General features: G+C 43.2%; 1 protein-coding gene across 1 annotated transcript in view; it reads right to left on the bottom strand.

Annotated features, from left to right (window-relative positions):
- Positions 1-4,110: 4,110 nt before the first annotated feature.
- The window catches only part of PEX14 (peroxisomal biogenesis factor 14), a 77,851-nt gene continuing 58,412 nt past the window's right edge, over positions 4,111-23,549 (bottom strand). Inside the window, exons 4-9 of the mRNA XM_035557467.2 lie at positions 22,460-22,582; positions 15,574-15,659; positions 13,067-13,169; positions 11,721-11,818; positions 8,423-8,514; positions 4,111-5,960 (exon numbers count right to left, since the gene is read on the bottom strand). Coding sequence (XP_035413360.1) covers positions 5,495-5,960; positions 8,423-8,514; positions 11,721-11,818; positions 13,067-13,169; positions 15,574-15,659; positions 22,460-22,582 — 968 coding nt within the window. The 3' untranslated portion in view covers positions 4,111-5,494. The remainder of the gene's footprint in view (positions 5,961-8,422; positions 8,515-11,720; positions 11,819-13,066; positions 13,170-15,573; positions 15,660-22,459; positions 22,583-23,549) is intronic.

The following is a 23,549-nucleotide window of genomic DNA, read 5'->3' as shown; positions in this document are numbered from 1 at the left end:
CCCTCTTCGGGCATGTTCTTGCAGCTAGCATCACAAAAGATCTCTCATCATTTGCACAAATACAGAAGGAAAAAAAAAAAAAAGGTTAAATCCTTCAGCAGATGAAGAAAAGAGGGTCTGGGGGGGGGGGGAGGTCAGGGGCATTCTTCTAAGATGCTCCATACTGTAAGTAACCCCTGAGCAGTCCTTGCAAAGCATTTGGGGAGATTTTTAGTCTGAAAGACACTTTACAAAAATAAATTGTAATTGAGTTTAATAATCTTCCCCTTTCCAGAAAGGGCCTGACAGATGCTGCCTAGTGCTCACTTCTGCCCCATTTCAAATATTTTTACCTTATTAGGATGAAATATATTATTTTTCTAATGAAAGGAGTTTCTTTTTTTTTTTTTTCCAAAGAGCCGGTTTTCCCTTCGTCCAGCTGGTGCCTTTATTAGGTTAGTGCTTGCTCCCTTTTGGGGATGGGATTGTTTTTTTCCCTGAGCTGTGAGAGACCATGCCAGCCCCTCAATCTACAAGTGCGCAGCTCAGAGCTTCTGCTGCACAGCAAGTGAAGGACTTGGGCCCTGCCCTCCATCCTCCCTCTTCCCTGCTACCCTAGATTCACCTTAGGTACACTTCCACTATTTTATTTTATTTTTTATTTTTTTGACAGCGTAGGCTGTGGTAAAGGCCAGCCTCCCATCAGCATACCAGGTGGACACAGCTCAAGGGTGACCACAAAGGCTGACTCCCGAGGAAGCAGCACGGTCTGGGAGACAGGAGGATGAAAGGGAAAATGAAGGAAGCTGGACGCTCTCTCCTGCGCCCTCAGGTAAATCATTTCCTCCATTTCACCTCCCAGCAGTGTTTATTTACATTTTCTATCTCTGGAGGCCAAGCCCCTCTCTTGGTTTGCACTTGCAGTGGGACAGAGCTCAAGTCCAGGCTGGAAGACTCACCTCGAGCTTCACACCAGCTTTCAGTGTGCTGGGTCGCCACCACAAACAATTTGTGCTGCACGTACGGCTCCACCACACGGAAGGGACCTTCCAAAGCTCCCTGTCACCAAAGCCTTGGGAAACACTTCATGTGCTCCACCACCTGCTGGGTGTGAAGGCTCTAGCCAAGCATGGAGACCCTGGCCTGAACACACAGGTTTGCAACAAAATGCAACCCTGGCCCTGCTGTCCCGCCTTGGTTTCCCCCAAGCATCACACTGCCCCACCAAAGGGAAGGCAGCCTCTGTTTCAGTAGAAGGCACTGCAAATGTGAGCACCAGGGCAGACACAGACTGGGTTTTGTCTCAGCCCTGCCCCAGGCAGCAGCCCAGCACGCTGCCTCCTACCAGCGCACATTGGGGGAGCCGGGGAGCCCTGCTGGCCACCCTGCCAGCAAACGCCACCGCAGGGTGAGGTGGCCACTGGAAACGCAGCCAGTTCCCTCAGTCTACCGAGGACAAAAGCAAGAGAGAGCACAGTTATTAAAAAGCACTTACTTGCCAGAAGCTGCTGAGTCGCAATGTGCAAAGGCCAGGTCTAAAATGTCTGCCTCGAAGCCGGGGCAGCTGGTGGTGGGGCAGCACAGACCGCTCAGGACAGGGGAGCAGCTCCTCTCCCACAGCTGTGCAGCCCAGGCCATCAGCAGCTGGGGACATTGGGTGCAGCTGGGCGGTGTGCTGCAGCCTGCACCCTGTGCACTGCAAGGCACAGCTGGTAACGGGCTGGGGCTTTTGTGTGAGCTGCAGGACCTAGCATGAAACTTGGCTCCCAAAGTTTGCTTTTTCTGCAGCTTGTCTTTGTCACATCTCATTATTCACCAGCTGGTACTTTTTGTCATCGCATGGGGAAACCGAGGCACATTACAAGTAAAAGGCTCTGCAAAATGTCATGCAGCAAATTAGCAAGATCATGAGGAACCCTGCAATCCACCTCCTTTCTGATCCCAAACACTGTTAGGTAACACCCTGGCCTTGCAAAAGGCAATAAAAAAATTCTTCCTGCTTCTGACAAAGGTGCACATAGAGCTGATTTGTCACGTCTAGGGGTAGGAAGGTTGGACAAAGACAATCAGGAGTCATGTCTCTTTTAATCCTTTCACACTTTGTCACATTTTTTTGAGTTCCCCGTGTTTCTCTTGGAGCTATTGAAAAGGGAGCTTTTATATCCTTAAATTACTGGAAAGCACCAGCCCGACATTAATTCCTCTAGGGGAGAGCACAGGCTCACAGGGTTTCACTGGAACGTGCCCAAATGACACTGTTCAGAGGGAGCTCTCTTCACCCACTTTCTGCCCTGTACCAAGAACCTACAGAAACCATGCTGCGAACCCACTGAACTTACCAACCTGAGTGTTGTTGTCTTCTGTGCCAAAGCCAAGGCTGGTTACACTAAAATGCAGTCCTTGAATTATCCAGGTGGTGAGTGACTGACTGCCTGTGCTGTCTTGTTCTGCAGAAAAAGGGATCGCTACCTGGTCATCTTTAGCTAACGTGATGTGACCTCAGTGCCTACTAGCTGGTGAGCTAAACAGCAGCTGATATAAGCTTGTTTCTAGCCAAAAAAAAAAAAATCACAAGTTAGCAGGCAGGTTACGTGGTTCATTGGGACCAAAACACTTGCCCTGAAACTTCTTCTATGCTGGAAAGAAAGGCAAGAAATTAGAGGCTGAAGAATAACACTCATGATTCCCAAAAATACCTACTGGCAAGAAGGTCTGGCTTCTTCCAAATTCCCTCCTGGTGGGCTGGATCTCTTCAACGAAGTACGCAAGACCCCATCAGCAGCCAGAGGCCCAGAGTCAGATTTTTTGAGCAATGGGCTACGAGGGAGCTTTCTGTGATTCATATCGGGTGGGGTAAGGAAAAAACGTGACCTATGCAGCTGGTAAAGGTTGCAAGAAGCAAAAGCTAAGGGAGAGAAAAGGGCAGTTGAAGAAAACTGCCTTTTACTCTGCACCAGAAATCTTAAGGTAAATTAATTGAACACTGGGAACATGGAGGAAAGGGGGGAAAAATGAACCCGCAGGGATGCTTGTACTGTAAACCTCGTAAGTCACTCTGCAAGGCACATACCTCAGCAACATATTTTCCACATTTCACCAACTGCTGTTGTCCAGGCACTTTCTATTTTCAAAACCTTCTATGTATATAAAATGTACACAGGCAGGACAACACTTTTTCATTACATCCCTGCATTCAGTCTTGTTTTTTTCTCACAAGGATTCTTGGCATGGAGAAATGAAAAGTGCCATCCCTTAATAAAAGCCTGTCCTTTTAAACACTTTCAAATTTGCCCTGTTTTAGCTAAACGTGACGTTCTTTGTGAACGTTAAACAGCGGAGAGAGAGACGGAGAGGGAGAGGGAGACACACACACACTCACTCACTCCTGGGGAAGATATTCGTCCATTTAAGGAATGAGAAATCATCACATTCAGCAGCAGGTCTAAATACAGTAATATGAAGGTCCCTTTCACTCCCCCTGAGCAGGAAAATGTCACTATGTACCAGACACCCAAATACTCAGGAATCAAGTAAATCCCTCATTTTTAAGGAGGGAGCCAAACACTTCTGTTGAACAACGATGGGGCTGCAGTAGCTACGAGCTGCTGTACGCCATTTCTTTCAATGGCTTCTGTGCCGACATGGCAGGGTCAGACCAGTCATGGGATACAGCACAGCATTCCCTGCCGGCAGATAAGCCTCGGGGCCATGGGATATCTCACACGCTGCCTTCAGCACCTCCTGCTGCCAGGGTGGAACGGAGCGCTGCGCTGCATTCTGCACCCTGCAGAGCCTCCTGCTGGGAGGACGGGGACCAGAGGAGCTGCATTTTACTCACCAGTGATACATCCATCATCTCACCCTCTGCAACAACGGAGGCAACCTAGAATTATGGTGGTGTTGGAGCTATTTGTACTGTACTTTATATTGCACTTCCACCATTCTCTACACTGCCTCCTGCTGACATAACCTACGACTGGAGCAGTTAGAAAACAAACCAACCACAAATGTCCATCAGAAAACATTTTATACGGACTGAATTTCTGTAACCTCCCCTCTTCCCTCCCTTTACCACCCTGCATACATTATTTCTCCATATTTCTCCCCAAAAAAGAGCCACAGTAATCCAGTGACAGCCTGGTGTTAAATAGTGGTAACTCATATTTATTACAATTATATACAATCGTATTTTATATTTGAAATCTATACATGATCACACAGACGAGCACGCTTGCTTGGTGAGGACAGTGAGACTCAGTTGTTACAAGAATTGCTCCGCTAAGAGGCTCTGATGCAGTGAATAATATAATTGGACACCACCATTTTAACAGCCGAGAACACAATGCTGCAAATGAGAGGTTTTAAAGTTCACTGTTTTAATTTGTATATAGCCCCAATGGGGCAAAAAAAAAAAGGCTGGACTGGGCAAGAAGGGCCAGCGGTGTACCTCAGAGCTGGAATTGTTTTCTCTTCTGTAAAGACTTCCTTGCTGAAGCAGGTGCCTGTCACTGGGTAGGTGCAGGTCTCAACTGATCATTTAATATGGGTTTTCTCCTCATTTAGGAAGAAAAACAAGATAAGAACCATTGCAACAATTCAAAATTAACCAATTATTTCAGCATCTGATATCATCTCATTCAGGGCAGCTATAAATAAAATGTAAGATGTCAAAAACTGATGCGAGCTCCTTGTCTTTGGAGGAAGAAGGGTAGTAATTGGGATGAGTGGGGTCATCTTTTAAAGCCTTCTTTTACTGGGGAGCAATCAGTAACAAAGCCACCTGTTCTCATGCATTTTACTGTGGCCATGAAACCTGGACTTGGTCCCTAGCAAGAGGCCACTTTGAAGAGTGGAAGGGAGTGTGTGGGGTGCAAATCGTGTTCTTTGGACCCCACAAGAAATTTAGTGTTTTCAAATGCTAGGTAGTTTCAGGAATTTGAGGCTTGACGTAAGGCTTGGAAGAAGGTGGCTGAGACTGAGATCTGGTGAGGAATTCAGGATTAAACCGTTCCTTTTTGGTGACAGAATACCAATTAGTTTGAGAAATAAAATGGGTATTTGGGGAAACAGTGAGAACTGCCTAGGGGATTATGTGGGGATTAAAGACTTGTGAAATCAAAGAGCTCGGGACAGAAAAGTTTCTGAAACTGAATGGAAGGACTCTAGGATACAGCAAAGAGGCTGACCACTTCAGGAGAGATGCTGGGAGTTTTAGTAAGGGGACTTAAGTAGTCGTGGGGCATGGTAAGGCGACTGGTCTTCCAGCCTAGGCAGTGACCCCAGCTCATGGGGAGAAGGTAGGTCTGGGAGGGAAGAAGAAGCCACTGCAACGCTGCACAGCCTTGTGGTGAAACAGGGCCCACCTTATTCACCGGGCAATCATGACCCTACTCAAGGTCAATCATGGAAGAATCACTGGAAGGGATGGTGGCACTCCACAAAATGGGAGAGGCACCGGGGACAGTGCAGGAGGCTAGGGAAGATGTACAGCAGCATCAGCAAAAGCCGGGGTGCTTTAGTCAATCTCGTTCTCATTGCTGGCCCCCTCAGGTCTTCGTAGCTTTTCCACTTGCTCATTAATCTGCCCATCCCCTCCTCTCCGGTCCTCAGTCTGGACACCCAGACACTCCTCCTCATCCACGTGGCTCACATCATCATCCTCATCGTCCTCTTCCTCCTCTTCATTCCTTTTGTTTTCCCTTTTCTCCTCCTCGCCCTGCACCTCCATCCGCACTTGGCTCTTGACATCGATCACCGCCTTGTTGCCTTCCTCGGTGCTCAGAAGATGGCAGCTGACCTTGGAACCCTCTGGGCTGTGGTTCTCCTTGACCGGTGAGGAGGTGGTGGACTCATTGCTGACGGGCGAGATGTCGCTGCTGCTGTTATGGTTGGCAACAGCAGGGTTGGAGGGTGAGCTTGGCTTCACTGGGATCTGCCATGACGGGATCTTAGGAGCCGAAGGGGAGGGAGGGAACTGCCTCCTTGGGGGAGAGAAGGGGGGGGAAGAAAAGGAGAGAAAGGGGCTTTTATTAAAAACACTGAGGGGTTATCATTGGAGAGAATGGCATTTGTAATGGCAAAATCACGTAAAGCAGGACTGAAACTTCAAGTCTCCTTTGTCATAAGCGAACAAGAACAAGGCTAGATCTTCAGCCAGAATCTCCACGTGTTTTACAAGCACCCAATAATTGAGGCTACACACCAGTAATCTGAAGTACTAAAATGATCTCGTTCGGCCAATTTCACAGAGTAAGTTAGCACTCAGGAATGCTGCCCCTGGAAAGACATGAGTGGCCCTTTTAAAACAATCACTAATTAATTGGTAAGCAAAATTCCCACTGGAGCAAGAAGTCAGAGACATCAGCTCCTGGTACCTGAGCCAAGAAATTTCACCACCTGGCTCTTGCCTCCACTGTGATACACAGCTATTGCATGCTGGCTCATTACAATCCAGAGCCTATCTCCTAGTCCCAGCATGCACTTTACATGTTTGGGCCAGATCCTGGCTGTTGCAAACTGGTTCAGCTTCTCTGATTTGAATGGAGATGTACTGGCTTGCACCAGCTGAGAAGCTAGCTGCTCTGTCCTCAGCGAGTCCTCTCCAGGTGGGCTTTAAGGATTTGATAGTGCCAAGCTAATCCCAGCTCTGAAATGAGAACGTAAATACTAGAGTGGACAAATGTAAGTGCAGTGGGGAGCCCTGGTGCCCTCAGAAAGTGATCCATCATGAAGAATACAGCAAAAAGGCATGTCTGCTCCGGTACTCCCTACGCGTCCTTGCTTTTGTAACGTGGAAGGTGGGAGTATGAAGAGATACAGATCCCCCTCTGAAAAGGATGCTGTGTGACAGGGTGTTCTCATGCCACTCAGGTGAATTGGCAGTGCCATGGGTGAGAGCAGAGCAGACCAAAGCTGTCCGTTCTCCTACAGTGAGTCCTTGAACACAACACGGTCCATTTTCACAGACTGACCTAGGAACAGCAGTTGCTCTCACCTCCCTCTTCCCACAGCCACCACTAGTCACGGAAGAACTCTGCTGCTGATCTAACCTCCATCTCCTGCGAGTGCAATAAGCTAATGCCTGCATTATTCAACCAGTATCATAAATGCAATCAGCAAATTCAGTCTGGAGACTTTCTTGGCTCCAGTGTTGCTGCTGCCTCCTCACTGCACAAACATTAGCCTTTTTGTTAAAAAAGCAACAGCAAAGTTTTCTTTCCCTAAAGCACCTACACCCCAGCATAAAAGAGTGATTTTTTCCTAATGGCAGATAGCCCTCCCCCTTGCCCACTCTGGAAAGCCACTTCTCCTCTGCTGGCGGCCATCAGCAGATGGCAGAAAATGTACAAACGTAAAGATGGCCAAATGTACAAATCAAAGAGGGAACCCTCCTCAATAAAAAGACCAAGGGACAGGTAAGCCTCTTCGCTTCCTATTCATCCAGCCTGACAAGCAGAGGCCTAAGAAAGAAGACTGGGTCTGTAATCTCTGGGCAACCTTCCTGTTGCTGAAGAGATGTCATTAACTAGTGCTCTCTCCCAGCAGTGATGCCACTATGACCCAACTTAACAGACAGTAACTTAGTATGTGTCCCCAGTCCTCCAAAGCTTTCTACTGTGACTGCTGGTGGGAACAGGAGGTGTGGCAAGAATTTAAAAGAATATTAAAGCCAATACACTCTTCAGACTTCTAAAAAGCATTCTTGCTGAAATTCAGAATATGTCTAGTCCAATCATAGATCGGTCTTTGAAGTCCATCTCTTAGAAAAGAGATGATTTGAGAGGACTTAGTTGTGTGTGGAAGGAGGTAAGGGAGTCGTATCAGAGTGAAAGGATCAATAACTGAAAGGGTAAATAAACTCTTAAGTAGTGGTTTTAGAAAAAAAGAATTCCTCAAAAACTGGGATCCCTCTCCCTAGGACTGTCCCACAGGCTGAGATTTCTATCACCTCATTTCAGACTTGTACAGTATAAGATGTCTATATCTGAGCTAGCTAATGGAGAGAAAAAGACTCAGCTAAAGTGCAATTCATCCTGGTTATGCCCTAGCCATGAATGGGGCAGAGGAACTGCATCCACCAGTGGTTCTCTCTCTGTAACAGAATGTAGGTGGGTAGCTCACGTGTAGCCAACACCTCAAACTAGGTGAGAGGCATCCTCCCTGTGGTGAGTGGCAGAGAATTCCTCTATTGCAAACAAAAGGGAAAAATCTTATTAATTATTAATTGCCCAAAGCGCTCCGTGATTTAAGGCAAATTTGAAAAACATTCTGAGACCTGCAAATAGAAAGTGTAGCAGAGTGTAAAGTGGTATTATTAAAATAGCAATAACAGGATATAGAGCTAGTTCCTGTTGGAAATGTCTTTCCTCTCTATGACTAAGAGAATCCCACAAAGCAACCCGTCCCCACACAACCATCTTCCATCAACATATTCCATCCATACCGGTTCAGGAGGAGTCCTTTTAACGAGTAGATCTCAGATTTCAGTTCATTAATATTCTGTGACTCCAGAATCCAGTTGGTGGAAGTTGTGGCCTATAACATGGAAAAGGATATGTAAAGATCAAAGCATGAAGTGGGAGATAGCTCACAAATGACAATTTTTCTATCTTATCTTCCCTCTCCTCCCATCTGGGAATCTCAAGCTAACATACATAAGCTCTATCACTTAAAATCTCAGATCTGAGCAAAACAACTTCCACAATGAAGACGGACCTGGATGGATCCCCACAATGACCAGAAATAAAAATTGTTTCAAGGTGCTCAGACAATTCAAATATTTGCTTTCAGGCTAGAGGACTAATTAATCTTGTTTCCAACAACCATTGCTGAAGCATCTCAAGGGGACCTTTCTTTTTCCTTTAAAACACAGCCAGCACTTGTGAGAATTCAGACAAAGCAAGCTCTGCACAGCATGTTTTCCTCCAATATGTCACACAGAGAAGAACACACAAAGACATAAACCAAATTATTTGCCATTGACCTATGGAACGATTTTTAGATAAGAACTAGGATCCTGAAAGGCAGTGGGAGTTGCACTGAATCAGGTCCTTTACTCTCTCCTGTGCTGCAATTAGCTGAGGCATCAGATTCAAATATTATATATTAGCAACTGGTTTAAAACCACTCGCTCATTTCTCCTAAATCATGAAATAAAGTCGACTATCTGCATTCTGTGGTGTTTAGAGGTGGACTGATAAAGTGATGCTTGAAAGCTCCAAAAACTTTCCCCACTAGATCTGAACAATTAGAACTATGGTTGAGTTACCAGATTGTATCTCCAGGAAGCAGCTGGACTAGACACTGTCTCTCGGATATTTCAAAGCAATGAATGCAATTTGGTGGGGAAAGATAAGTAACTCTTGGAAGCCTGGTACAGCTGCTGTCAGCACTGCATCAGAATTGCTATGGGATATCAGGCAGAAATTAGAGTAAGGTAACAACTGAAGAGAACATGCTGCAGATAATACTTTTGGCAATTTTTCTTTTAACCCTTCTGGGAACTTGAGAAATGGGAACAGCACTCTGAAAGAGAGATCACAGCATGGTTATCCCATCCTATCACTGTAGCAGCTCCTGTAGCGATGGGCTGAGTGTGGGACCAAAAAAACCTCACATCTAGCACTTCCCATAGAAATTTCTGCTACAAGCCGTTACGAATGAATCCATTCATGAGCATCTCTCCAGAGATACTCTTAGTAAATTCCCCGATGAAGGAAGCCAGGACTGGAATAACAAAAAACTCCTCCTTGCCAGCTCCTCCTAGACGTAGCCAGGATTGGTTGCTCCTACTCACTCCTCAACCAGACTTCAGCTAGTGCTGAACAGCCCTGAACACCTTCACAGCCAGCACTCCTCACAGGGACTTCTGGGCTGTGAACCCAGTGAGCAGGGAGAGGCTCAGCCTGTAGTAGCTGTGATATACACAGATGCGTTCCCCTGGGATTCACACTCCCAGCCCTCAGACAGCAAGAATCCAGGAGCCACTGTTCTGGCTCTCCAAGACCTTGAAAGCTACAGCAGCACATTAACAAGGGAGTGATTTCCACTCACTGGCCTGCAAAGGACTCAAATTTCCAAAACACATATGGTGCCAGATGCCTAGGATTTAGAAATAAAATCTGACATCTGGGGCTTTTTAGCCAGTCTCTTTAAAAAACAGTTGTAGAAAATTCAAGCCTTGAATTTTTATGTACGTTTTTTAATTACTTAAAGTCCCTCTTTTTAATTTTTTACAGCATGCCAGTAGGAGTTTGAAAAGCAGATATAAAAACTTACATTACAGCTGAGAAAACACAGCTTTTATTCTTTGGTTTGTGGGGTTGCCCAAGTTTTTCTTTGTACACATGAGGTTTAGATATCATAACAATGTGTGCTACCATTTCAGTGAAGGGGGTGGAGAGGGGGGAGGACAAACTTTAAGACTCTCTAAACCACCAAGACTCTTATGCCCTTTTCCCTTCTTAAAGCTCAACATGTGGCCTTAATCTTAACACTTACGACCTGAAAACAGTTTTCCAATTTCCGGACTGGCTCCAGGCCACCGACAGGCCACAGTTCCCAAGGAAAATTGAAGTGGAGTGTTGTGACCATAAACTGGCTTTCATGGTTGGGTTTACAGCTGTGCCACTGAGGGATTCCTACTGTACAGTGTGCACACCACATAGTCAGCTGTGGCCCACCAGTTACACACCATCAAAGGGTTTCTATGAGATTGAGGTATAGGTATGGGGAGAAGACAACTGCTCGTGCTGCAGATAGATCATAAGGCACGTGTAAGGGATTTAACAGTAGAAAGAAAATTCTCTCCCTGTACTAAGAGTACTGAAAGATATCTGGAACCTGAATAATTCCAAATTTGTGAGTGAAAGGAAGACATCATCTCTTTGTGAGTGGTTCAAATCCATCCCGTCCCACATCTAACTAACAGCTACTGGCTGACAGAATGCTTAGCTGCCAAGTACTTCAGAGACAAAAAGTACAAAGTCTCACTCCCAGAAAGAAAAACAATGTTGATTAAAAGTTGAAACACAGTTACCTGAAAACACAGGTAACTACACAAACCAGCCAAAACTGGTGGTTTTATTGCCAAGTTCAAGACAGGAATCAAGGGAAATGGGCCACTGTGAGTGCCTAATGTGATTGTGATGGGGCCACCTAGTACACTGAGATAACCAAAATTCTTGAAACAGGCAACCAAATAGTATGAATGTTCAGCCATTACCTGTTCTGGATCTGAACAAGTGACTTACATACAGTATTTCAACTGTATGCTTGGCTGAACAGGAGTTAAGTTATTGCTTTGAATCAAAATACAAAGGTAAAGGAGAAATATAAACATGTAAAATTACATATTTACAGAAAAAGAAAAAACTGCACATCTGGCCTTTACACCTCTTTTGGTCACTGGACTAACAGGACGATTATTTCATTTCAATTGCATCTCAGAAGTTACAGAGCTGAGAACAGGTCTAAGGCCTCAGACACAAATGCTGCATGCAAAGCCATATAATAAAGCCCTCTTAGAAATCAGATATATGTCACTGGGTACCCAATTAATATCCAGGGCTTTAAACAGCCAGCCTATGGAAATGTCAAATGCAGAGAAACCGGTGGGGGATATGACAGAGATGAAGGCTGGATTGTGAACCTAATAAGGTGCTTTTCAGGTGGACACAAAGGAAGCCATGCATCTTCTACAGATGGTGATGTTCTGAAGGTGAGGAGCTGGAGTTTGATACCTTAGAAGCAGCCAGTTCTTGGGTGAGCTCCTGAATTTTCTGTTGTTGCTGGATTAGCGATTCCTGGACAGCTGCTAAAGTCTTCTGTAACTGAGTCACTGTGAGGGAAAAAGCAGGAGAGTGTTAAACTGAGATACATGCACACACGTCCTTCCTGCTGTCTAGCTACAAAGATGCCTCTATTCCTACTATATCTAATTTATCTACGCCCGCCTGCTCGCTTTAATCCATATGATTTATCTGCACTATGGGTAATCTACCTGCACTGCATCTAACCTCCAGTATTTCTAGTTTATCTTTCCATTGTATAGATGTCTATAGAGCACAGTATATCCATCCAAAACCTCTCCCTTCTAATTATATTGGTTTATGATTTGTACATCTCCCTGAACTTATACAATGTTTGTATCATTTATCTACCTTGGGCCTCACACAGGCAAACTCTGGGGCTAGCTCCAACCTGGAAAGAGGCTGGTCTCAGGATTGACCTTAAGGTATCACGAGAAATGAAAGATGCTTGTCTTCTCGCCCTCCACTAAAAAGTGTAATTAGCAGCCTCCTGCCCTGAACTCACCAGCTCCTTCACCCCCAACACGTTTACAAACACTGCTGAAAATCACGCTTTTTTCCATCCCACCATATACTTCGTGTGTTTTCCCTTGTATTTCGAGAGAAAACCCAGTATTTCCCTCCTACACCCCAGCAAACACTGAATATCAACTGTTGGACTCCAATTCCAGCTGCAAAAGAACTTTTTCTACTTTTGTACTTTATCCAAAGCTTCCAGGCAGTAAACAAGCTGATAAAATAAAATAAAATTAAAAGCTCTATTGGTGTGACAGGTAACAGCTAATCCAGACCATCATTAGGGCATCGGGTAATGAACAAGCACCCTATAGAGTCAATAACAGAGAAGGTGGCTAAGGTCAGGGAGGCACAGTAATTACAGACTTTCCTGACCCTGCCTTGGATTTTCAGATGGAAGGTGGGGGGAAAACACCACAAAAAAGCCCCTGAAAACATCAGAGAAGCAGAAATTAAAAATGAACTTTACAGCCCTCCGAAAGGCTGTCATTTTATTCCCCTTATTAATATTCTGAGGTTGGGAGCCTTTCCGTAAAAACATAATTAATTGAGGCCGCGCCGACAGTAAACAAGCAATTTCAAATTAAACCGAAATGACGGCGGCTTCATTTGCAAATGTGAACAGATTCTCAGAGCAGATAAATGAAGTCACCACATAAAGTGGTAGATGGAGGGAAAGAAGAGGGTGGGGGTCTTGGCAGAATGGAGGATGCAGGGAGAAGGGCTTTGAGGGGTGAATTGATGGAGTCATTAATCTTTACCTGTCTGTGTCACACTGCCACTCATCTCAGCAATGTTTGACTCAATCCTCTGAAGTTGTTTCCTATCTTCTTTGCCTCCCATGATGAGAGGGAGCAGGTATTTCTGCATGGAGGACATAAACTTTTTTTTACAAAACAGGGATATGCAAAGTGGTCTCTCTAATCTTCCAAAAAGTCCACCACCCAAACCCCATCTTTTATCACAGAGCCAGAGATTATTTATCCACACACCTGGCTGAGAAATGAAATTCCGCCTAAATTAGGTATTAAAAGAAGCTGCTGAAGAGAAGATGCAAGACCTCTGGTTATATTTTTGGGGGTGCTGAAAAACAGTTCCTAACTCTGTTTAAGGTTTCCTGGGACGGCTCTCACTCCAGAGAAACATCGATGACATATAGATGTCAGATTCAGATTTCAGATTTTCTGTTCTCAAATGTGAACACACTGATGTTGAACAATATTTGAGCTCCATCAACAAGAAAATAAATGCAGAAGTTGGGGGAAGAGGGGAAAGGCCCTGAAAAGGACAGAGGAAGCATAAGAGAGGGAATGAGAGTTGTTGTAAAATCTTGTGAACCCTGGTGTTAGGAGGGTTAGAGTTGCAGAGGGAAAAGCAGAGATCTGAAGAAACAGGGACCTGGAGAAAAAGGAAATGGAGCAGAGTTAGCAACAGTACAAGAGAACTATGGAATGAGAGCAAAAGAAAGGGAGAACCAAGCTACTACAGGAAGCAAGGCAGCTCCCTGACCCTGTACACAGCCATGAAATCTACATTATTCTGCCCTTGCAGAGGCTTGTCTTCATCTATTAGATCCCAACTCTCCCCTAACAGCCATAGATCCTTCTGCAGCACTGCACACAGGAATTGTTTATGCACTCTAAGATGAACACGTCCAAGTGCAACATGGCAGGTGAAGAAGAGTGAGAGAAGGATGGTCTAGGATGTAGAAACAACTCTGATAGCACCTATCAATTCTTCATCCTGGCTTTTGCTGCATGTACACACACTGTAGGGGCATACATACAGAACCATTTCTGAGACAGCTGATTATCCAAACTGACGTGTGGGACAGCACTCTTTTACACTTAATAGCATTGGTTTAAGATTTCCCTGTCGCTGTACACAGCTCTTAGCCTCACAAAGCATATGTATGCACATATGTTTACACTCAGACATTCTGAAAACCAAATAGCTTTTGATGACTTTCATAAGCAGTTCTCTTTTAGTCCTTACAGAACACACATGGACAACTATGTCTTATCCTAGCATCCTACCTTGCATTTAGAAATCACTATTTGCAAACTCCCTCAAAATGCCATGGAGGGCAGAGGGAATTTATCAACTGTCTCCAAAGATTTCTTACTCCTATAAAAGAATATGGGTCTCTGTTAGGCACACAATATGTCTTATGAGGTTTGGATAGACAGCAGAGCAAGATCTGTAACCAAAGAATACAGCAGTAAGATGTATTAACAGCATCAGTGACATTACACCAAAAATTTTATGTAAATCATCAATATGTGTTAGAGATGTGTCATTTACTAACAGCAATATGTTAAGGTCTGCAAGGCCCAGCAGCTGTTGTCTCCACATCTCTCTGGACACTGAGCAGCCTCACCATACTTTGCAAGAATGAAAAGATCAGTAAGGTTGACATCACTGCTTTCATACAAAAAACAAGGGGATAACATAGTTTCAAAAGAGCCATCCTCTTAAGTCATGTAATTTCATTTGCATAGATGGAACAAGTTGCTAAATCTGGCCTCCCTCTCTTACCCTGAGACCCAGGAAATTAGCGACAGAATGGAACAAGAAAAGTAGTTTTAAAAAAGATGGTCAGCACTTGATTTGTAAAATAGATTTTACTGCAAAAGGCAGTAGGATTATCTAATGTCACTTACCACAGTATTGGAAAGCACATCCAGAGTGAGAGAGTATGTTCAATCAGAGGAACATTGCTCAAGAAATAAGGAGAGGCTACTGTCTCTACAGTACACAAGCAAACATGCACTTGCTCTCCCTAGTTCTAAGCACACTGGAGTAGAACTATGGGATGTATGGCAGAGCTATAAGTTATCACCTTCTTTTCAGCCTTCTCATCAGTCAAAGAAGACTCCTTGCTAATCCATGGCGCAGGATCAGCAGTGTACAAACCATTAGACTATGGCTATGACAGTAATGCTGCTGGCCAATGCTGAGAAAATCCCTTTACTGACCTGTCCTCAGTTTCTCCAGTTTAAAAGAATATATACATACATAAATCAAATGACCTTGTTTCTGGCAGTTTGAGATCCACTGCCGAAAACTAGTTTTGTTTCCTTGCCATTTTTTGTCTCTGCATTTCCATGTGAAGCGTCTACATTTCTCACATGTACCAATGGCAGTGTCAGTACAAGCTGAGATGATTCACCAACTTGGAACCAACGTGATCATCTGGATACAAGCAGAATAACATCGTTCTCTCAGAGTACAGAGTAAGGTGCTGGAGTAGTGAGGGAGACATTACCTTGTACAGCTGGTGGAAGCCAAAGGCAATTCCTGCCATTATGATAGCCAAAGCCCCATAATCTCGCCATCTGGAGCCAGGTGGACCTAAAGGCCAAAATCAAGAAATAAGCATAGTCAGAACTTCAGGTGATAACATTTTCAACTGGTTTCCTGATATGCCCATTTTATCAGAGAAAAAAACAATGAATAATGCCATTTCTGTTTCTTAGCTGGCATAGATTTAATGAACAGGGGGCATTTGGATGCTGGTAGCCCTTCAGGTACAGTGTACAGGATCCTGTCCTTAGGACACTAAAACATCTATCCAGACCAGCATTGATACTGGCCTTGCTCAAGGTGTCAAAGGGAGACAAATCACATCAGCAACTAACAAAGTTCCATCAAGCTGTTTTTCTCTACTCTTTCCTTACAGAAGGCACTCCGCACTCACCCCAGACAACTATGGTGCTAGCTAAGGTTAACTCATTACTTGAATACTGATTACTCTTCATAATTGTAATTCTTTTAAATAGGGACAAAACCAGAAACTCAGAAGAGCGCAGGAAAAAGAAAGAGGGAAGCATTTAGAGGAAGAAGAGAAATCTATTAGGGCAATAAATGGGTTTATGAAGGCTGTGTCAGCAATTACAGGCTGTTTCAATAAGGAACAATCCAGTGTCTTTCAAGCCTGAATTACAAATAGGGACCAAAGCACATACAAACAGCAAAGAAAAAATATGCAATTAAATATCTACAGAGAGAGAGGTAACGGAGAAGAGAAAGGATTGAGATATTTAACACACAATTCTGCACAGAGGCTTAGAGACTCAACAGAGCAGAGCAAAGATATGGCACGGTCTGCTCCTCCGAGCAGAATTAGAAGACACCTGTAGTTTTCCACCAGTTTTATCCTTTTACCTCCCTCGCAGTTCCCTTAGTGAATCTTGTACTGCCCCCGGTTTTCTGTAATAATAACAGGGATGCAGAGTGATCTTTCCTGAAGTTCAGTGGCAGGATGTGGGCAGAAGTGATGAGGGGGAGGCTGGTGTGCAGTTTCCAACCAGACAGACCCAAATCTACATGGGACCTACGATGTCTAGGAAATGCATTCTGTTCTCCAACGTTTCAACTCGGGCATAACTGGCCGAAATGCCTGGAAGCTTGTCTCCTTTCAGTTGGTTCACCTATTGTCAGTTTTCTTGTTGCAGAGGTCTCCCACAGGCATTTCATTGCAATAGTTATTCCTAATTCCAGCCCTCAGGCCCTACAGACAGACACTGACTCAAATACTGGCACCCCTAGCTTCTTGCTGCATCTCAGGATACAGTTCCTCAGATGATCCGCTGGCTAGAAATCCGAACGAATTAAAACGGCTCTGCCAGAACCCGGGAATAGTGTCACCAGCAGTATTTTGGGTTGCTGTGGTTGCAGCTTTGGAGCTTAGGCACATGATCGAATTATCATAACTTTTTAACTTAATGAGTTAAAACACGTCAGCTAAGTTGCGGTAACTGGCTGTGTACATGTCAGGATTGAAAATGATCCTTGGCTAGTCTTGCTGCAAACCCCAGTCCTCCACCCCACTTCCCCCTCCTTGCTCTGCTCCCACTGTCATTTCTGGTACCTGAATTCTCCTGGACGTCCAATTCTCTGCCTTGAACTTCCAAGGATCTTCCTGTGACACTGCAACTCATTCCAGGCTGAGCTGCCTATTGCAAAGGGTTAATTAATCTCAGAGGGTCGGTGGGTCCAGCTGTGGCCTGTCCATGGCAGCCCATGGCTGTCCCTCACTGTCCCCAGCTGTGACGACCTCTGAGCAGGATGGAGAGACACCTGTAGCACCCCGTCTGCTTTGCCCTTTCACCTCACTCATCTCTCCCTCCGTTCCTCTAATGCTGGAGCTAAGAACATTTTATTGCCCCCTGGTTTTCATTATTAATGAAAAGGGACCAGAATGATCTTTCCTAAAGTTCAGAGAGTCTATAAAGACAAGAAGCCGAAATGCCATTTTACTCGTTTTAGAGATGTGTGAAATAATTCTGTCTTGTGGCAAAAAAAAAAAGTGAGGGGGGTGAAGAGGAAAACTGAGTGAGGGACACAGTAAAGGCTCTGCGCTGACCACATCAACGTTATGATGTTATGAAGAATGTCACAGCTCTGCCCGAAATCTACATTCAATCTTCCTTTTTGTCTGTGGTGGAGGGAGGGCTAGAAGTTTCTCAGCTCACACTGACTTTGCATATCCTCAATTTCCCCACTCGTAAAATTGAAAAAATATTCAGAAGAAGTGAAAAAGCACTAATAGTCCAGATACTCCTGAGTTTAGGTACTGAAATCCTCCTGAAGGAGATACGCTGCGTAATGGGGATATAACAAACATACAGAGACCCTCAAAATGCAGATAGAAGTGACATGGATGTTTTCTCCAGCTGTAAATCTTTTTTTTTTTCTTTTTTTCTGTAAGTATATTTAATTCCCACAACAGCAACTGTAAATTGCACCTCCAGAGCAAATACTCACTATTTTTAAGATCCCCATCCGTCTCAGAATTAGGTTTCCTGATCTCAATTAATTAGGCCTCCTGCATCCAAGTAAGGTCATCACTAGCAGCCATCACTAGTACTCACATCTAAAATCGCAGAAACTGAGGCCAGAAAAGGTGATTTTTCAAAAGTAAACAGCAAACCCATGCTAAGGAGTTGGGGAAAAAATAAGGGAGTCCAAATTCTAGTTACTGTTTTCAACTGTAGGAGAAAACAGGCTGTATTTTACAGCCTCCCACCTCATGAAGACACAGGGGCGGGAGAAGACACATGGACACATGCACATGGAGAGAAGAAGATCCAAATGGCAAGAAAATGAGTCCTTGGAGTTCTGTTTTAAGCAGGTGTAAAATCTCTACAAAATACCATACATGGAGACCATAAACCCCATGGGGAAGAGCACAGACAATACCTGGATGATAAGCATGCAGCTTTGCACACCTAGCTCAGAAACTCCCCCGAGTTTGCATGTAATTACAAGGGTTAGAAAGGCAAAAAATATATACACATAAACCCAATTAATCATTTAAATATTTAAAGTCAGATTTTTGTCCTCACTGCTGGATTAGTATATTTCATAACGCCAACAGCAGACAGCCCTGTTTTTTTACTGGGGGTTCATTTTAGAGCATGTTTAAACTAGTCAGATTGAGTGATGCTTCCAGCAACTAATCGCATGTCAAATAAAAGATATTTTATGTAATAAATTACTGCTACAAGTAATTCAGATGTCATTTATCAGTTTTATTATCAGTCAGGCAAAGTCTTGTTTCTCTATATTAATCAAATTCAAGCTTTTTTAAGCTTTTTTTTTTTTTTTTTAAGCAGTTTTGACACCTCTTGGCAAAAGTACAAACCATGGGGAAGGAATTACTCCTCCAGAACAGGGAGGAGAAATAGTAGAGATAATATTAAGCTAAAATACAGTGTCTAGAAACTTTAAAAACTTAATTATTTTCTCTTTCCCCCAAAAGTTACTTAAGCCAAACCCAGGAGAAGTTCAGCATACAACAACTATGCTACTCTGAAGGCTTACAAATACACTTCTTTAACTCTTTAAGAGTAAGAAAGCACTTACAGTGGTAACAGCTATTTCCAGCAAAAGATTTGAATATTAAGTAATACCTACACCATCAGTACAATTTCTGCAAAAGGAAGTATTTAAGTGGTATAAGTTATTTCCTGCAACTTTAAAAATGAGACCAGCCTCAGTTGACTACAGCAGGAGTAGATCAAGCAAATAAAATCAAAAGATGTGTGTAGGGCTTAGTGCTCTGACTCACAAGAGGGAACATCTTACACCGGAGTTGCTGGCAGGATCACCCACTCCTTTCCTGCTGAATGAACTCTTGAGATAGTTCTGAAGCCATCCCAAACTTCTGCACTCCTAACCCATAGTTTTAACAATTTTTAAACATGAAGCAGCAACACCTTGGTGTAAGGGGGACAGGGAGAAATTACATTTCACAAGCCACTAGCCACTGCTTTTCAGCACAGCACCTCCTCAACCATTTCTTCTCTCCCCCCCCCCCTTTTTTTTTTTTGCTCTGCTGACATAATCTTCTCTCTCTAGTCTTGTGGTTTAAAGGTGTCAAAACTAATCAAAAAACCAGTAACCGGAAGAAAAAAAAATCAAACCCAAAGCAGTTTGGAGTCTTCAAGACTTAAACTCCAGCACATTAGATGCTGCTTCACAGGAAACTCAGAAGTCTTCTCTAGGAAAACCAAATGCAGCCAATAATCTCATCACTTCTTCCAGAGTAAGTTGTTTCCATCCACAAATCAACTTTTAGATTCAAGCGTCTACCTATCTCATTAGTCCTTTAGATATACTTTTGAACTTCAAACCTCGAAGCATTCCAACGCTAAAGTAATGAATACTCTGTAAGAACATAAGCATAACAGGTAGACAGGAAAAAGAGTATCTGTCTTATACATGACAACGCCTGACAAATCTGTGAAAGAAAAATTGACTTAGTAAACTATCACAGAAACAACTGTCCTGGAGCAGATTTGGACCAATTCAGCAATATTCATTACAACAATACTAGCATCTGTACAACAATAACCTACAGCAAACCCAGCACCTGAAAAGAGCACTGAGCCACATCTATAAGGACTCTGATCAGGGCCTCTGCACAGTCTCATCCTTCAGCTCTAGAGAAATTCACATTTTCTTCTTGCAGTTCTGACACCACAGAAAGCATTTAACAGGAAAACACCGAGATGGATCCATCATTAACAACACCAGTGCTACACCAGTCAAGGACCAGAATTGAGCACAGATGACATCTAATCAAAACAAATGTTTTGGTTACATGAATACCACGTATATTTAGCTATTAATTCTTTTTATAGATTCATTTAAAGGTTAAATAGAAGGTCTACAAAGAATGGCTAGAGAGGGGAGGAACAATATCTAATCAACCTATTGCCACTGCTTCCCAGATGTTGTGGGCTGCTAAACAAGACTGGCTCAGAGGCAAAAGCTTTTGGTTCAAATTACTTAAAAAGCACTAATCAGATCACAAAGCTAGAGCATACGTTTATAATCACAACCCCTAAAAAAGCTCTACTTTGGTGGTATTTTTCCTCACCTTTGGCTTCTGAGCATTACAGAATAATACTTCCACAATTCCCTTTGGAGCTGTTACTAGGAAGTTTAGTTTTTAAATATTAGTTAGGATTGTTAGCTAATAACAAGAAATACAGAGCTGGTGCTTTGAGGAAATCCAAAACAGTAAAAAGGAAAAAAAATGAAAAAGCTGTAAGTGTTAACAACAATGACAGCGTTTTCCAGTTTGAATTGCACGCTTCTTTCCTGCCTTACTTGTATTAGTGGAACACTATAAAATAAAGAGAAAATTAACTCTTCCAGTGTTTTGTTCTGATAAGAGTTTGCTGAACAACAAAGGGATGGCACTAACAGGGATCTAACACTGTTGCTTCAGCAGATTTTGCTTTTCTGGCATTTTCTGTGAACTACAGGAGAACGGTATTAGCCCAGGAGGAATAATTCAGTCCTGGAGTTCACCAGTGCACCCAATACAACTCTAAGAAATATTCCAGTTCTGAACCCAACTCCAACACAAACGTTTCTCTTCCCAAACTGTGGCAAACCAGAGCATTTAAAATCTCGGAGAACAAGCCTGGCATTATTTCTAACAATAGTGAAACTGTGTCATAAACTAATAAACACAGCCCAAGGTAGACTGTTACATTGGTCAATGTCTGAGCTCGAACTGTGTAGGAACAATATCAAAATCCAATTCTTAATACTTGGCAGGTAAGTGAAGTGCTTTTCAAACTGCCAGACACACATGTGAGCTGAACAGCTTCTTTTGATGGATTTTTAATGGTGTGTACTTTGGTTTTTATTGTTTGGAGCTTAGATACTTTTTTGTGAGGTTTATTTTAAAATGCAAATATATATGTAAATTTTAAGTCTACACAGATTATGCTGGGACTTTAAAAATTCTCTGGCAGTGTATTTTGTACACAAAATCATACAATCTTATCCACACAGTCTACACAGCATTTCTGCTGTCACCCCTTACATCTTAAGATTGAAGATAGAAATCCTGTTAAAAATAAGCATCACTACTAACAGTTTATTATTATTTGTAACCTGACTGCACTCTTAAAACTCATTGTGCCAGAGACATGGGAAGTCACAGACTAAGTCCTGAAGACATTATATTCTGGTTTGTTGTTTGTGCTGAAAATACACCTTTTTCAATTAACTGTTCAACATTAACTGATTGGTTGCTTGGCTAGTTAAGAAAATAAGTCCTCTAACTAAGATGCAAAACCTTGTGATGATGTGCTGCAGACAGTTTATTGAACAGACTCCAGTGTTGTAATACCTAAAGATGTAATAATGTTGCACTTTTACATCACCTTTCATCCAAGAATCTATCATCTCTATCATACATTAATGATCTAAATATTAGAAAGCCCTACTGATGAAGGGAAGAATGACCCTTAGTTTTAGAAGGGAAAACTGGGTCCTACACTGGCTAAATGCTTTTTCAAGTCCTTACAGCAAGTCATAAGCTAATTTCTATTGACTATAACCCTTCATGCCAAGAGGTGTCATAGGCTAGTATTTATGATGCTTGTTCGTAGACCATGATCATTTGTATCAAATTTTCCTTGTGTAATATGGTCTTGTGGCTCCATCTTGTCACAGACATCAACAGCTACGGAGTACATTCAAAGTAACATTCGGTGTCTGATTCTGACTAAATTTACGGTATTATTGGAATTGAAATCTAGGATCTGGCACAGAAACGTGTGAAATTTTTGCAGAAATCACTGCAGAAAGCAACATGACCAGATGTTTTTCAAGGGGTTACTTACTGTACACCACGGGGTGAGCGGGCTGAGCTGGCACCAGCTGTGGAGAAAGACCTGGGGACTGAGGCTCATCGGTGCTGGTGCCCGACTGCTGGAAAGCCAGGTCAATTTCTTCATCTGTCAGGCCTGGGGGAGCAGAGGAAATGAGATCAGTTTAGCACCTTTACCCACTTGATGCACGCATAATTAAATTCTCAAGCCAGGCAGAACCCTTCCAAGCTGCAAAGAATTTTGGCACCGACTTGAGCAGTACTGCCTCCCCAGTTTTGGATTCACTGGAATCTCTCCCTCTCTCTTTCTCTGTTGCAATTTAACCTTAAGCGACAGAATATTAGCCTCAACGCTGCTTCCAAATGTGGCTCATTCAATTTCCTTAATTTATCCTTGAGTTTATTGCTGCTTTTGAAGTAGCTTTCTATTGCAATTCTCCATTCTTCCCCCGAAAAAAAGATACCATCAACTGCAAATGTGGCTCATTTTAATCTGTAATGGTGTAAAAAAAAAAAAGAGGGGAAAAAACTAACAATAATGCATGAAAACAGACAGGGAAACAAAAAACTAATTATTGGGTTAGACGACTAATTAGTCTAGATCGTTTCCGAAGACGGGAATAATTTGCTTTATTTTATGACAAATGCAGAAATAAAAAGAAAAAATCAGGACTGACTGTGATTAGTATGAATGGGACACAGAATGCAAGGAGGAAATAAAACTATAACAAAACAGATCAAAACAAGGCCAAGCCCAAACTTTCAGCTTAGCATTGCCCTGGCCTACTGCTGCCTGATTAGATTGCCCTAGGGCAGCCTGTTTTTTATTTCACGCAGAGCTGTAGTCACACTGCACACATGGTACACGTTGGTGCAGTCCCTCCTGCCATCAGGAAATGCCAGGATGACCATCTGTAATTGGCCACAACATATGGAAAGGATTTGGACAACAAGGGGGAAAAGAAAAGCAGCTAAGGGATTCATGATGACCAGCATCTGTGAAGAAAGAAGCACACCTGGATTATTTTTTCCAAGAGGAGAAAACATCCTCTAGAAAAAGAATTCGGTACTCAGACGGCAACCATGATGTGGGGCAGGAGAGC

Source organism: Cygnus atratus, chromosome 21, assembly GCF_013377495.2.
Source record: "Cygnus atratus isolate AKBS03 ecotype Queensland, Australia chromosome 21, CAtr_DNAZoo_HiC_assembly, whole genome shotgun sequence".
Lineage (NCBI taxonomy): Eukaryota > Metazoa > Chordata > Aves > Anseriformes > Anatidae > Cygnus > Cygnus atratus.
This window is presented reverse-complemented; position numbering and strand designations above follow the sequence as displayed.